We start from the raw sequence: 17,197 nt of genomic DNA, 5'->3' as shown, positions 1-17,197 counted from the left end.
TAAGGAAGGAACAGAGCCCAGTGGTGTTAAGAACTTCTCAAATCTTATGGCTTGCTGGAAGCTGGCTCTCTTGACATTTCTATGCAGTGTTCTTTCCACTACCATATGTGATGGTCGACTGATCATATGAATTATTTGCTTCCAAAAGGTAAGAACATAAACACTGGAAATCTGTTCTTGAGATTATTTCTTCAAAGAAATTAAGATGGTATTTTAAAGTGTTTTAGATGCACACAGCAATATTTTTAAAACCTTCTAAAAACAGTGATTTTTTTCAACCAAAATTTATCCTATAAGCATGATTATTTTAAAATTTAATTTGGAAGTAATTTTAAAAAGTCTAGGCTTTACTGACAACCAGATAAACTAGTATAACTAGTTACTTAAGCTAACTGCCACTTAATTATATTGCAAAATTATAAAGAATTTAAAGAAATGGGGAAGTGGGGACAGTTTTACCTCACTAAATTTTGCTGCATATTTTCAACCTTCATTAAAATTTGGACGCCAGTCTGAGAGCGAATGTAGGCTTTCAACCTGAAATAAAAATATCATATTGAAGGAAGCAAAATTGATTAATATATTTCAGGAAAACGTCTTCTGAAGAGCAGCTCATTACTTAAAATTCATCTATTCAAGTATAGAAAAGGAGTTGAAGATATTTTCTAACCAAGAATCTGAAATTAAAAATTACCTTTCTTCTCTTTCTTAAATTAACTTAAAAAAAAAAAAAAAAAAAAAAGCCTACCTACTTCTGTAAATTAATCTGGTTATTTTATTTTGCTTTGAAAAATCTTATTCAATATAATGTGACAGATACCTAGTGAATACTCAAAAACATTCATCAAAAAGTTGCCAAATGTCTTCCTGCCAGGCAAATGACCAATGATAACAACTGGATATCAGCCATAAGAAGAAAAGAAACTATTATCACAGTGTCCCAAAGACACTGGTTGATGATATGTGACATGAGTCTAGTTCAGTCTAGACAATACCTTGAATAAAAAGGAGAAGAATGAGATTTAACTAAAATTGGATAAGACATTTTAGAATCCACCCAGCCTAAATATTAAACACCAGGTTACTTTGGAACCAAACCAAGTATTCATATCCCAAGCAGGTACCATCTGGTAAAAAGGAAGTCAGCTGGGTTCCTGCCCAAACAGTTAATAACTCAAACTCTAATAATAGCTTCCTTTATTGAGTACTGCTTACTATGTGCTAGGCTCTGTACTAGATGCTTTATATGTGTTCTTTCTTTTAAGCTTCCTAACAACCTATGAGGTAGGTACTATCATTCCTATTTGTACCAATGCAAAAAAATTAAGGCCAAGAAGTAACTTATTCCTAATCACACAGCTACCAAGGGACAGAAGCAGGTAATTAACCCATATATTCATGACTGAATCTTTCCATTACACTATTTCAACCACTTTTGTCTGCACGATATTTCTGGACAGGGCAGAGTGTATCTTACTTAGTTCTATAAACTTGGCTGAACCGGGATTTCTTCTTCTCTTTAGGAGTTACTTGGAAACTTAATTTTCAGACTTTGATTCATCTTGAAAGGTAGTTTAGTGCAAGGGTTAAGAGTGCAGAATCTGATGCCATACTACCTGGGTTTGAATCTCAGCCTCTCCATTTATTAGTTATATGAAGTTACCTAACCACTTTGAGATTCAGTAAAATGTGTCTAATAACAGCAATCTTCCTTATAGAGTTACTGTAAGGATGTAAGGATTAAATTAATTGATACATGTAAGGTGCTTCAAAGAGCGTCTGGAACACAGCAAAAACCCCTGTTAGAGCTCCTGTTACTACTACCCAAAAACATCATCTATGACTGATGACAACAAGGAATTAGGGCAGGCATAAACCAAAGTGCACTGACACACCAAGTTCTAATAAAAGTTATGGCTTTACATAATAAATATGCACATAAGTGTTTCAATATTTTTAATAATTTCAGAAAATTACAAGATTTTTGAAACATACCTCTGATGGATTATAGGATCAGACTTTTCAGGATCAATGTAAGTTCTTAAGATTTCATTAATAGTTTTATCATCTGGTACCCTTCCCAACCAAAAAATAAAAATAAAAGAAAACCGACATTATTAGTTATAATTTTCTACTAAAGGTGTTAACTTAGCATTACTAAATCTTACGGGTTTTTTGTTCAAATAACTGAACACAGACCTTTTATTTTACTCTTGGCAAAATATAACATCCTTTTAAGCAAAAATTACTTAGAAAAAAGCTCAAAAAGATTTCTTGGACACACTTAACAAGGTTTTAAAAAACAACATTTTGAGAAGCTCCCTATAAATCAATTATAAAAATAAGGAAGCCTCTTTCAACACACACCTGTGCTCGAACATGAAAGGAAAGAAGTCAGGATGAAATATATTTAAAAACTGCAGAAATAAAAAATCTGGAAAAAGAAGGTTTCAGATGATGCTAATTTCAGTATGTGTTCAGGTTTACTCATTCTAACTCAAAAGGCTACTTTAGAAATAGATACTAATTTCCTTGGAAACAAACATTTTAATTTTCCCAACTTTTCTGGTTCTATGTACATTGTTTTAAATTAGAAATCTACAGAAACAAAATTAAGAGACACCCTTATCTGGTAAGATTTAAGTCATTTCCCATTTTAGTCTAGCATACAACTTCAAAGAAAGTTCTTCACTAAAATCCAAATGATAATTACAAAGGACATTTATCTATACTGTGTATCTTTAAAATTTTACTATCCCAAAGAATCAAATAGTACTCAACCATTAAAACAATTTTCAGTGATACATGGAAATGTTCATTATATGAACAAAGTAGGATACCAAATTGTTTATGCAAATTAATTCCAATTATCAGCATACATATATATACACGTCTCAAGTAATGTATTTTCTGAGGGATACACATATTAATGCCAATAACAGTTATCTTTGCAGAGTAGAACCTTGGGTCATTTTCCATTTTAGATTTTTTTTTCCTTGAGGAATGTATCACACATATAAGCATTTATATAACGAATAATAACAAATATGCACTGTTTGAAGAAAATTAAATGAATAGTCTATACAACCACCCAGTTTAAGAAATAGTTTTCAGCCTCCTTGATTCTCCCTGCCCTTCTCTCCAATACCTCCTCTCCTTCCCCTGCTGAAGTAACCACTATCATGATTTTTGCGCTAATTCTTTTAGTTCTACCACATCTCTCTCTATATATCCCTCAAGAGTACACTGTATGGTTTTGGGTTTTTTTTTTTTTTTCAAGTTTACACACAGAATCATACTGCATGTATTCTTCCATAACTTGCTCTTCTCACTCAACATTATTTGTGAGGTTTATCCATGTTGACATGTGTAGCTATAGCTCATTCTTTCTGGTAGTGTTTACTATGAACACAGCATAACTTAGTAACCTATTCTACTACTGCTGGACATTGTTTTATTCTGAAAACAAAGGCTTAAAATAAAAAATCAGTTCTTAATATATAAGAGTGATACTATACCTTTTTTCTATGTACACAGCTTGACTTTGAGGAAACAGGAGCTTCACATGCCAACAAAACTGCTGTTTTCTAAGAGAAAATTATCAAGTGAACATCAGGGTAGAAAAGTTTGAATGCAAATCAAACTTCCTGCATTTTCATTTTACGATAATAACTCTAAGAGTATCCTTAAAATTTAACTATTTTTTCTATGAAGAGCTATCTTCTCTTCTGTGATTTTAAAAGCTATGTTTTTGAAACATGTTTGCAAGGGTTTTTAAGTGGAAAAACAAAAAATGAAGAAGTTCTGAGTTCTAAAGGCTATATCCTGAATTAGAAGGCAGTTTCTCATAGTTCAGGGGCTTTTGAGATCAGTTTGCTACCACTTGAAGTATACAAACAAAATTTCCTCATGAGTAAAAGCAATGAGCTTGATGTCTTTGCCTGACTAGTCAGGAAATTAGGTGAATGAAGTATTGTCCAGCTGAATCCAGCTGGCTTTAGACAAACTTCTGAGGTATGAGTATGTATTCAGTAGCAAAACAGTAGCAAAACAAGTTGGTTGCTAAGGGAATGCACTTTACGTTCAAGTCCCTTTGGTTTCAGGTTTTAACTTTGGTATGATATAGGATCGACAGTAAAAATTCACTAAATGTTATCTGATTTTACAAAAATTCCATGTGTCTATTTAACATAAATTTAGTGACACGAGATACCATTCTTTTTTAAAAAATCTAATGCTCAAAATATTGAATCCATTACTAAATTTAAATGTCTTCAATACATGTTGGTTTTACACGTTTTTCTTACACAGAAGAAATTTCTAAAGACCGACTGGCAAGTTAATGGTTGGCATCATCTCCTCCAAACAACGGTCAGCATCTTCTTTAAATGTACCCCTTAGCAGCATGAGCTAAAACTCTGTAACAATTTTCTGTTTATACAACCTAGTAGAGTATGTGCCACCAAACATTTATATGGTTTAGACAAATTTTTAGAAGACAATGACCATAAAACTAAGTAAAGATCCTTTCATTATAGGGTTAGATACCACAGATCTGCACATGGCAGTTTCCTGTAATAAGAAGAGTTTCTTAGCACTAGGGACAGAAAAATATGCTTGATTATGCTTATATCAGTAGTGCCTCATAACTCAAGAAATGATCATGTTAAGGTTAATATTTTTGATAGAACAAAGCTATAAAGCATTCTTTGCTAATCTAAAGGCTAGATGTCTAGAATCTCAGGAAAAACTTAAAAAGAAACCACAAATATTTAAACTCAAATGAAACAGCTACTGGTTTAAAATAAATCATTCCTCCTAAATGAAATAACTTGCAATGTTCATTATCTGTGAAACAGGCATAGCACAGTGTAGTGGCTTGGATCTATGTATCCTAGATAAACATGTTCTAATCTTAACTGTGGGTGTGAACCCATTGCAAATGGGACCTTTTGCTGAGGTTACTTCAGTTAAAAGTGTGGTCCAAGTGAATCAGGATGGGTCATAATCTTAATATTGTACACCTAATAGAGAAGTCCACAGAGAGAGAGAGGCTATGGGGAGCAGCCAAAAGCTAGAAGTCAATGGAACCTGGAAGAGAAAGGAGATGACGCTGCCATGTGCACTGCCATGTTATGGAAACACCAAGGAACTCAGAGATTGCCAGCCGGCCAGAAGATATCGACCCCGTGAAGAAGCAAGCTTTCCAGCCTCTGAAATGGTGGGCTAATAAATTCCTGTTGTTAAGTCAATCCATGGTATAGTATTTGTTTTAGCAGTTAGGAAATAGAAATGTGTGGTATCACAGTCAAGAGGCTGAGAAATCATATCCTATCATATTCAGAAATAAACTGAGTTTGTTCATCTTAATGCATAGTATGATTTCTTTCTAAATATATCTGTTTTTCCATATTACATTACAGAGGAGAAAAAGGATCACAGATTTGTCACCCTGTGGAGTTGTAAACCATACTCAATCGCCTCAATTATTGCTTGGGTAATTTCAAGACCCATTCACTTTTATTAACATTCAGGAGACACTAAATACCTTCAGAAAGTACTTAACATTCCAAACACAAAAGAGAGGAAATACCTTGGAAATCATTTTATTTGCTGTAGTTAACAAGTTGTGGTTACAATGAAGACATTCATTTCTATTTTATTATATACACCCTATTAAATTATAACTACTATAAATTTTTTTCTATATTTGGCTTCAGTTCAAAAATGAACAAATTTGAAAAGTTAAGTAAAGTACATGTGTGAAATATTTAAAAACAATGAAAAAGAGAATACTTACCCATTGCATACTTAATTTATCAAAATGCTCAAGAATGGAAATATGTTTTTACCTAGAATATTCCAGGTAACTTAGGGACCCCAAGGCACTATGTTAAGAGTTTGATGGCGGCAATTATTAAACCTGAACATTCCCTTTCTGGACAACCTGAAAAGGTAACAGAAACACTGACCTGTTCTCTGAATTCAATGAAATAACTATTCATCCACAGCAAAGCATTTTTCTTCCCTTTCCACAAATCAATCTCTCTTTGCGTGTGTGTGTGTATAGAGAGAGAAAGAGAGAGAGAGAGAGAGAGAGAGAGAGAGAGACAGAGACAGAGACAGAGGAGAGACAGAGACCATGCATTCTCAAATGGGGGCAGTATCAGTCCAAATGGGGCAAAAATTGGTTCTTGGGAAACCAAAATATATCTTAGATATTGCAATGGTTTGCAGTCCTCCAACAGGGCCACTGTACATAAAGAGATACACAGTATATTTGTGGTATCAAAATATAGGAGGAGGTAATTAGGAGGAAAATGTCCAGAAAGATTCCTTGGGAGAGGCAATCAGGTTGAGAAACACTGATAGATGTTACACGTAGTAAAGGAGGAAAATAAATGATATTTTATGTTTTTTTTTTCAGTGAGTTAATATAGAGCACTTATTTACCAACCCTTGCTCACTAAAAACTGTGAAGGATCATTTTCTGCTGCAGTTTCAATAAAGGAATATGTGGATGAAGAGACACATTTGGGAAGGGGGGTTGGTTCTATACCCATATACTACAAGTCATCAGAACCTTTTAAATGGCCCTGCTCTCTTGATATAAGATGTTCAAACTCTTTTGTAAACAAAAATGAAGTATTTTTTACCTTTTAGAGTGGCAAAGATATTTAATTGGAAATGCTAGGGAAGTGTGGGGAAATGGACACTCGCCATTGTTGACAGGAGTATAAACTGGTACAAGCTTCTGGCAGCTCAATTTCACAAAAGTTATAAACAAAATTTGTAATTTAGAAAGTGCGTATTATCTTTGCCTGAACAGTTTTATTTCCAGAAATTTATCCTAAGGAAATAATTGGGCAAATACTCAATGACATATATACAAAACGCCCACTGTATCACTTTTTATAAAAAAATAGAAAGAACCTAAATGCACAGCATCAGAAAGCTGATTAAATAAATCATGGTACACTTACATAATGTTAAATAATTGTAAAAGATGAAGCCGAACTATATGCATTGACATAGAAAAATGTGTGTTGAATGATAGCATTTATATTTAAAATAAATTCATACATATATTTATGAGTCTGGAGGATATACCCCAAACTTTTAGCTGTGGCTACTTTTCAAAGTTATGGAAAGACTTCTTACTTTATCCATGTTTGTATTAAATAAAAATTTAATGTAATGACATTACTTCTATAATCAGCAAAGTCAAAGATGTTTTCATGAGAAAGTACAGGATGGTAGTGATAAAAAAATAGGAAAAATTAAAAAAATTTTTAAACTTAAAAATATCATTATTGGATGTATTCATTTAAGATGCCTTCTTTTTATCTCAGAAATTACTACCATACCACAGCTAAGGTTACTCATCTAATCATTTTGATAAGTCTAGAACTATCTTCCTGAATAAATATGACAACCTAAGAGTTACATATGGAGGCTGAATTCTAAGAACTAAGATTTCTATGACAAGGTTTAGAGTGTGAAAATTCTTGCCCTTTAAAAAAAAAATTTTTGTTCCACTCAGACACTGATTAACCAACATTTACTCAACAAAACTTGAGGCCTTCTAGGCATTAGGCTGCAAAGAGATTACTAAGAGAGGGCACCTGCCTAAGATAAGACTTCTTTTTAGGGCAGTAGCTCAACCACCAACCCTGACTGCTACACATTTTCCCTTCTTTTTTACTTATGGGAGGAGTCTAGGATTTTCTTGTGAAAGTATCCAGTTCTTTACTGACAGTGTACACAGGAAGAATGTCTGGTATCTGTAAATACTGAGGGCAGAGGGTAAGTGAATCAGGGTTTGAAACCCACTCTAACAACTTACCATTTCTGTGCCCTTGAGGCAAGATTTCTCAGGTTTCTCAGGGTAAAATGGGGATAACAATAGTATTTCACAGAGCAAAAAGAGTAAAAACATGTCAAGGGCTTAGCCACTGTCTTCATTATCATTGTTATAACTCTACATGCAATTCAGTTCTCTTAACTGTAGCTTAGAAAGGAAACTGTTTTAAACTGAAAATATTCTCTATGAGTTCATAACCAAACTCCACTTCCACTGACCAGTGGCTAGATATAAAATTGGATATGTGGATTAATATCAGACTGTAAAGGGCTCTAAAAGCTCTGCTAAGCAGTATGAACTTTATCCGGTAGTTTACGCAGCAACAACAAAGGTTTTTTGAAGAGTGAAGTGAAGGGCCTAGAGAGGGATCCATTATCCTACTAATAAACTCTCCTAATAAGTGCTCCTGTAGATTTAGAACATTAACTTTTTGGCTTTTTGTAATTAATAAGGGAAATATTTCCTACGACTTTTGAGAATCACATTGACATAACATGTTACTTCTAAATGAGCCTATTATTTTTTACTTCTGATTTTTAAATAAAGGTGATGCCAGGATGTGAGCTAAAGCTAGACTTTCCATATGTCTGATCATCAGAATCCTATACCACTTACTGAATTAGAAAAGTCTACCCATCATGAAAACTACCAGTCGATCCTTTTACCAAAGAGCACAAGCAAGTAGCAATAGTATTAACAGTAGTTTTTTAAGTGCTTTTCATACACCAGGCATTGTTCTGAATGTTTTGCAAGTATTAATTCATTTAATCTTCATAACTCTATGAAGTAAATGTCACTATTATTCTATTTTATAGATAAGAGCACTGAGTTAGGAGAGAAGAAAATCATTCTCCCAATCATTCCAACTGGAATGTGGAAGAGCTGGGATTTGAACTCAATAGAGCATTATAATTCTAGAGCCCATGCTCCAATCTACTAAATTATCATGAACTTTCCAGGATCGAAAGTTCAGTAACAAAGAATGTCTGCATTTGAGAAAATATGGAACAAAAAGCAGGAAGAATTAAAAAGCAAGTTAGTGGTTCTACCTTGTTAACAATACAAACTACACTATTCCATGGGAACCACGTCTTTTCTGTACAACTAGTTCAAATGTTCTCAATTATTCTTTATTTTAAACATTTGCTTCTATATTTTAGTTTTTTGCTTCTATATTTTAAAAATCATCTTTGAGAGGTATAGCGGACATTTTGATTGCCTACTTTTCTCCCCCTCAAAGCCATCCTCTTCCTAATCCATATCATACTTTGAGAAGAGTTGACCCCATCCCCCCCTCCAGGGCTCTCCTCTGGCTTAAAAAAATCAATATATTATATTCTCTCAGACACAATAGCTCAGGGTTGGGTACATGACCTAGGTAGTCCAATCATGGTGAATTTGAGGTCTTCTCCTTAGTAATGTTGGGAGAGAAGCACTCCTGGATGTTTACTGTTACCTGAACTGTTACCAGCAGCACCTATGACCATGAGGATTATGCTGACACCAGAGAAGACAGAATGGAGAATTAGAAATAAATTGGGTCCTTGATGATGGCATCAAGTCACTGCATGTATTAAGCCTGAAGTCCATCCTATCTTTGGAATTTAGTTATGAGAGCCAGTATACCCTTATTCTAAGCTTAAACCAGTTTGAACTGTGTATTCTATTATAAGCAATATAAAGCATCCTGCAATGATGTAAAAGATTAAAGTTTTCTTATTTCTAGGTTTCTTCTGTAATTTATCATCAAGAGAAAGGGAAGACAGACTAATCACTAAATTGTCAACTGTTATGACATTTCTAAACAGCAAATACTACCTAAGGAATTTCAGGAAAAAGCATTTTGTTTCAGTGTCAGTTATACAATCTTTCAATTTAAAGCTGAAAGAAAACCTACCAAATTTTAAAACCTTTCAAAGAAAAAACAATACACAAAATATCTAAATAACGCTTCAATCACAATCATTTCACCTTTTAAAATTTATTTCAAGGCAAAAATGTAAACAGTTTTCCCCCAAATAAAAAAATATTCCTCATAAAAACAATCCACGTATTCTATGATAAGTGAATACAAAGGATATGTTCAGTTAGCCTAGATTAAAATAATTTGAATTGGGGAGAATGAAAACCATATTTTTTTTATGTCTTATACCACTACTATAATATTTGAAAAGTTCTAGTTATATATTGCTTTTAAAAATTATTGCGATTACTAAATGGTAATAGGAAAGCAGATTAACCACGTGGTATTGGCTTTAGTATGGCAGTATATTAGGAAAATGGATGTAGCAGATGCAGACTGAAATAAAGTACATTTTGTTTCAAATACTTAATAAATACTTGAGTACTTAATATAGCAGTTTTCAACTGGGGGTGGGGATGGCAGTGTGAAGGCATTTGGAAATGTCTGGCTAGTTTTGATTGTTCCAAGACTGGGGAGCACTATAGGCCTTTAGTTGGCAGGCATCAGGAATGTTAACCTTCCTGTACTGAATGGGGAGTCCCACATAACAAAAATTTGCTCCATTCAAAATCCAATAGAGCCTCTTTCAAGAAACACTAGAATGTAGAAAGGAGAGCAGATATATGCATACCAAAAATGAATTCCAGTACTAAATGCTGGCATATGTCTCATATTAACTTGGAGAAACTATGTACCATAGGAACTCAGATGAAGGGCAGATAATGGAGGAGATGAGTTATGCTGTATGCTTTCAAGGATTGCTAGGAAATATGGAAAGGAAAGGCATTCTAGGTTTGAAAACGATGACCAGCCTGGGTATACTGAGTTGAATACATTAGGAAATGAGGTGGGGACAGACTATGAAGATCCATACTCAATGACTGTTCTATAGTTGGGCATGTGGTAGGGGAAGGGAAGATCCCTGATAGAAACAAAGTTTTTCTGCTCAAAGTTCGATTCTACCTAAATTCCCTGGCCTGGCATACAAAGCTCCACAAGGCCCAGCTCCAGTCAGTCTCCCCAGTCTTATTCCCTGGCATATGCCAACACCCACTCTAGTTTCTAAACACACCAAACTACACAATCCTAAATTTACCTCTCTTATTTTGCATTTGACATTCTTACCACTAGACCATCTTCTTTTCCTTTTGTCTGGATAAAATCTAGACAAAAAAACTCTTCCCTGTCCTTCAAAAATGTGCTCAAATCCTATCTTCTCTGGGAAGACTTCCGTCCCTTATTCACAGTGAGTAAAAGACCCCCTTACCAACCCCAGGTTGGGTCCATGAGACTCCTTTGTGTTCCCACAGCAACCCATGTATATTCCATCAGAACATTAATTACACTACACTGTAAGAGTTTGCCCACTTATATTCCCATTAACTGAACTATTTGAGAACAAGGGCAGTGACTTACTGGCATATAGGTCAGTGGTTTTCATATAGAGGCAAAAATCAGAATCATCTGGTGCTTTTTATAAAGAAATATGCCTAAGCTCTACCCCAGGCCCAATGAATAAGCAATTCTGTTGAGGCCCAGGTATTTGCATTTTAAAAGTGCTCCAAAGTTAATACTGATGTGCATTCTAAATTGAAAGTCACTATACACAAAACTGTACTATTATTATAGTAATACAGTTCTATTACATATAAGGCAGGCACAGAGAGATTAAGCAAGTGGCCACTGCAAGTAAATGCCTGATTGGGGAACTCTTATACATAAAGATTAAATTTCCATTAAATTTTGTCATGTTTAACACAAAAATAAACATTCAAGATACATTAATTATATCATTATTTGTCTTTCAAAAAGCAAATACACCGAAGAAGATTTAACATATAATTGAAATGTGTTACATTTCTAACTGCCCGAGAGGCAGCAATTTCTAAATTCTTGTCAAATGAAGAGAGAGGTAAGGAGAGGGAGTTAATTTCAGGCCAGGGAATGGGGTAAAATACTTGAGCACTTTAGACAGGCAAAGGCCAGGAGATAACAAATTTTCACCTATTGGCATTTCTGCCTATGGCCAGTGCAGGCATCTCAGAGCACAGAAACATTAAAGAATTCTGAGGTGACCATTATGGTAAAAGCATGTTTATAAAGATGCTTCTGGCAGCAGTGTATGAAAGGGACTGAAGTAAGGAGGCACTGGAGGCAGGGAGAGCATTTGAGGGTTCCATAACAATCCAGGGTCAACCAAGAAGGACCTGCCCAGGAGAATACAGTAGATAAATACTGCAGCCAAAGATACGGAAAGAAAGGGACACATCCTAGAGGCACGTCATCAAGAAGCAGACATCGTAACTGGTGACTTTCCCAACTCAGTCAATGGACACTTGTTGAGAAAATCAAGAACATTTGGTTTTCTGTTTCCACAAATGTTGGCTAACTGCTGCTATGGAAAGGTACATCCTCTGTGATGCTACATTATAGGAACTTCCTCACCCCTGTCTACATGGCCACTGTAAGTAAATGCCTGATAAGGGAACTCGTAGTTCTATTCACTCACACTGTTTTTCTAAATTCCTGTCATTACTCTGAAATTCTTCCATCTCACTATATCAAAGCTGCTATGGCAGAGAAACCACAGAGCTAAACATTTTCAAACAGTCAAGAAGCTTGTACTGAGCACCCATTATGTAATCCCCCAACGCTCACTGCAAAATCCACTTGTCCCCCCATGACCGCAACTGCTAAACTCATCATTTCATTTTCCTTTGCCCCTTTTAAAAGTCAGTTTGCAGAAGAGTACAGCCTAAATCACCTATATTTATAAGACACCATGATAAAAAAAAAAAATTACTGTGCTTTAAGAAGTGTATCACCACATAATTGTTTAAGAAAAAAGGTGCTACTGACATTAATAAGGGGCTGGATGGGTATATCACTGTCATATAATTAGAATGCTGTAATTTTATCCAAAGAACAAAAAGTAATTTTTTGAATCTGTAAAAGGTGTGTTATTTCTTTACAAGAGGGACACCTAGTGGCTAGCTTCTAAAATAGGACTGGAGCTCTAAAATATTCATGGGCACAACTCTACTATCTTAATACCATAAATCTAAGATAGATGTACACACAGAGAGCTAAAGACCCCTGGGACAAGAGGAAGGATCTGGGAACTCACAGTTCTAGGGTGACAGTAGATAAAGGAATGGTAAGCAGAAGGACTGGGTTGCTTACAACTGTGGTTCGAGGAAATACATTGGGGGAAGAGGAAGGTCAAAAGTTGGGTCCAAGGTTAATATAATACCCTGATACATGTATTTTGGACAGAAAATTAAAAAATATCTGCAAAGTCCCCTTGAGGGACTGGGGGAAAATGTGGAAATATTAAACTTCCCCACCTGGGGAATTTCTGATATTTTCGCAAGCATTAGGGACTACCAATTTAGAAGGCCAAGCCCTCAGTCTTGGAGATTGTCCTTATGAAACTTATTCCTGCAAAGGAGAAACTAAGCCTACTTATAATTATACCCAGAAGTCACCCCCAGAGAACCTCTTTTGTTGCTCAGATGTGGCCTCTCTCTCCTAAGCCAACTCTGCAAATAAACTCACTACCCTCCCCTCTATGTGGGACATGACTCCCAGCGATGGGCCTGGCCCTGGCATCATGGGATTGAGAATACCTTCTTGACCAAAAGGGGGAAAAGAAATGAAACAAGATAAGAGTTCCAGCGGCTAAGAGATTTCAAAATAGAGTTGAGAGGTCATTCTGGAGGTTATTCTTATGTATTACACAGATACTCCTTTTTAGTTTCTACTGTATTAGAATAGCTAGAAGGAAATATCTGAATCTGTTGAACTGTAATCAGTAGACTTAATTCTTGATGATGACTGTATAACCATATAACTTTTATTGTGTGACCACATGATTGTGAAAACCTTGTGACTGACACTCCCTTTATCCAGTATATGGACAGATGAGTAATAAAATAAATAAAAAAAAATAATAGCAGGGGATAAGGGATATGGGATGTTTTGGGTATTTTTTTTAATTTTTATTTTTTCTTTATTTTAGAGTAATGAAAATGTTCAAAAATTGATTGTGGTGATGAATGAGAACTATATGATGATACTGTGAGCCACTGATTTTATACTTTGGATGGATTATATGGTATGTGAATATATCTCAATAAAATTGCATTAAAAAAAAAGAAAATAGAGAAATATCTTCAGGACTTTTGTAGTAGGCATGGATTTTTAGATTTTACACCAAAAGCAAGAGCAACAAAAGAAAAAAGATAAAATCGACTTCATCAAAATTAAAGACTTGTGCATCAAAGGACACTATCAAGAAAGTGAAAAGACAGCCTACAGAATTAGAGAAAATATTTGCAAATGATAAATCTGATAAGGGTTTAATAACCAGAATATATAAAGAGACAGCCTACAGAATTAGAGAAAATATTTGCAAATGATAAATCTGATAAGGGTTTAATATCCAGAATATATAAAGAACTCCTACAACTCAACAGCAAAAAGACAACTCAATTAAAAAATGGTCCTGGGATTTGAACAGACATTTCTCCAAAGAAGATATTCAAATGGCCGGTAAGTATTCGAAAAGATGCTCAACATCATTATCCAGAGAGAAATGCAAATTAAAACTACAATGAGATATCATTTCATACCCACTAAGATGGTTATTTTAAAAAAAACAACTGAAAATAACAAGTGTTAGTGAGGATGTGGTGAAATGGGAACACTGTTGGTGGGAATGGAAAATGATACAGCCACTGTGGAAGACAGTTTGGCAGTTCCTTAGAAACTTAAACACAGAATTACCACATGACTTCGCAATTCTACAACTAGGTATATACACAAAAGAACCAACAGCAGGGACCAGTGCAGGTATTTGTAAACTAGTGTTCTTTGCAGCATTATTCACAAGAGCCAAAATGTAGAAGCAATCTATGTGTCCATCAACAGATAAACGGATAAACAAAATGTGGTATATCCATACAAGGAATATCATTCAGTTGTAAAAAGAACTGAAGCGTTTGTACATGCTACAACAAGGATGAACCTTGATGATATCATATTAAGTAAAATAAGCTAGGCACAACAGGATAAATATTGTATGATTCCTCAGTATGAAATACTTAGAAAAAGCAAATTCATAGAGATAGAAAGAATAGTGGTTACCAGGGGTGGAGGTAGGGGGAATTATTGCTAAATGAATATGAGTTTTAGTTTGGGATGATGAAAATAGTCTGGAAATAGTGGCAAAAGCTACACAGTATTGTCAATGAATTTAATGTCAAAGAATTGTCCACTTAAAATGGTTAAAATGATTTTTATGATGTATATTTTATTGCAATTAAAAACAATAATTTTTTTTTTTTTAATTGGTCGATAGATGGGAAATGGGTGGTTAGCCCATACCAAAGAGTATGGACAACTGAGAATATGGAGTTGAGCTGAAGATATTTTTATTGGGGAGAGATCCCTTAATCCAATTCATTCTTCCACATGACAAATCAAAGTGTATTCCCACACCTCACTGTCAAACCCTCAGACCCAAATAGCCAGAAAAATAAAATGAGAGACTTCCAGAACCAGATAAAATATGTCATGCAAGCAAACCAGTCTGTAGGCTTGATTTCCACGGATTCTTATAAGAAATACTAAAATACAACTGAAAGAAAGTGGCAGTCATGCATAAAAACATGCAATTCTATATAATAGTAAAAAACACTTTTCAAAGATTAAATTTACAACTCAAAATACATAATGATCCTGCCAACATCTATCAATGTCTTTAAAAACATATTTTTAAAAATTTATTATTTATTTTTTAAATAGGTAATACATGCACATAGTTTAAAACTGAAAAGTACAAAAGGGTATAAAACTCCCATATATGTCCCCCTCCACCGAATTTCCCTCCTCCAGGTAACCACTGCTGGCATTTTATTGCCTATACTTTTGGAGATAACATATGTAATATATGTAATACAATTTATCCACCAAGGTGGCATACAATGCACATGGTTCCACAACAACCTTTACTCATTTAATATTTCTGGCAATCATTCCATATTAGTACATTTAGAGTTGCCTCATTCTTTTGTCATCGTAAAGGCATACAATATTTAATTTAAAACAGTCCACCACTGTTGAACATTTAGATTTTTTACTTATTTTTGCTATTACAAGCAATATTGCACTGAATATCCTTGTCCATATTTCATTTTCTATCTTTATGGGTATATTTCTAGAAGTAGAACTGCTAGGTGAATGAGCAATTATCATGCTTTCCTGATCCACCTCTTTTCCATTACTGACATTACCACTTGACTAAGTACCTTTGTGGGACCAGTGCTAGTGCAGGAACTAGAAACCTCAGTAGTTAGCTGAAGCTTTACTTGCTCTGGAGGCATTTGCCAATCTTGGTACCCAAAAGGCTTGTGTTTTAATAGCCACGGAGTGATGAGGCAAGGTTTTGGGCCCACATAAGTTGGAGACTTCAAACTGAGATCATTGCATAAAACCAGTGAAAGGCTGAACCAGAAAGACCTTGCGTACTTGCATACTGGCAAAGGGAGACAAGGAAACTTGTTGACCTCAGCTTGGTCTCTAGGGAGACAGAAAGGGGAAAAAATGTTTCAATTGAGAATGCATAATTACAAGTCCCTCAAATGGGTTTGGGGTTCAAAGTTTTACTACTAGCATAGTCTGAGGATCTTCAAACTGAGAAATTAAAGAGGGTCCTGCTTAGTGCCATGGAGTATCTGCATAAACAAATGCATACCACCTTCCATAAAAAGCCCAGATGACCTTGTGTTCACATCCACATTAGAAAAAAACAAGGAAACAAGCCACCATAATCAAGAGTCAGCAGACAGCAGTATCAGACCCTCATGAACTTCAGATACTAGATCTATGTGAATAAAGAAAATGAAGATTAAAATTTACATAGAAAATAAATTATTGAAAAAGAACAACAGAGCTGAAAACACAAGGAAGGAATAAAATTCTATCTAAAAAGACTAGAGAGATTCAGAAAAGAAACCGAACTTCTAGAAATAAAAAACATAACTGGAAAAGAAAACCACACCTCGGTGGTTAGGTTAAAGAATATATTAGACAAAGCTGAGGAGAGAAATCAGTGTGCTAAATGGAAAACATGGAAGAAAGATTAAGAGATTACGATAATGCATTAGAATTTTCTAAAACTCTCATATTCAGAAAGCAAGACAAATCCTAAGGAAGAGAGATAAAAAGAAATCACACCAAGACATACATCATAGTGAAACTGCAATACTCCAAAGGCAAAAGTGAAATTCTTAAAAGCTACTGGAAAAGAAAAAAAACAGTGTTCTCAATGGCGGTAAAAGAAGTGAGAAGACAGTGGATTAATAATT

General features: G+C 34.7%; 1 protein-coding gene across 3 annotated transcripts in view; it reads right to left on the bottom strand.

Moving 5' to 3' along the window:
• The window catches only part of ZNHIT6 (zinc finger HIT-type containing 6), a 65,898-nt gene that overhangs the window by 29,937 nt on the left and 18,764 nt on the right, over positions 1-17,197 (bottom strand). For all 3 annotated transcript variants that reach the window (XM_037826740.1, XM_037826741.1, XM_037826739.1), the window contains exons 6-8: positions 3,519-3,587; positions 1,996-2,076; positions 460-537 (exon numbers count right to left, since the gene is read on the bottom strand). In XM_037826740.1, the coding sequence (XP_037682668.1) occupies positions 460-537; positions 1,996-2,076; positions 3,519-3,587 (228 nt within the window). The remainder of the gene's footprint in view (positions 1-459; positions 538-1,995; positions 2,077-3,518; positions 3,588-17,197) is intronic.

This window comes from Choloepus didactylus, chromosome 2 (assembly GCF_015220235.1).
Source record: "Choloepus didactylus isolate mChoDid1 chromosome 2, mChoDid1.pri, whole genome shotgun sequence".
Taxonomy (NCBI): Eukaryota; Metazoa; Chordata; class Mammalia; order Pilosa; family Megalonychidae; genus Choloepus; species Choloepus didactylus.
The sequence above is the reverse complement of the archived record's forward strand: the minus strand, read 5'-3'. Positions and strand labels throughout refer to the sequence as shown.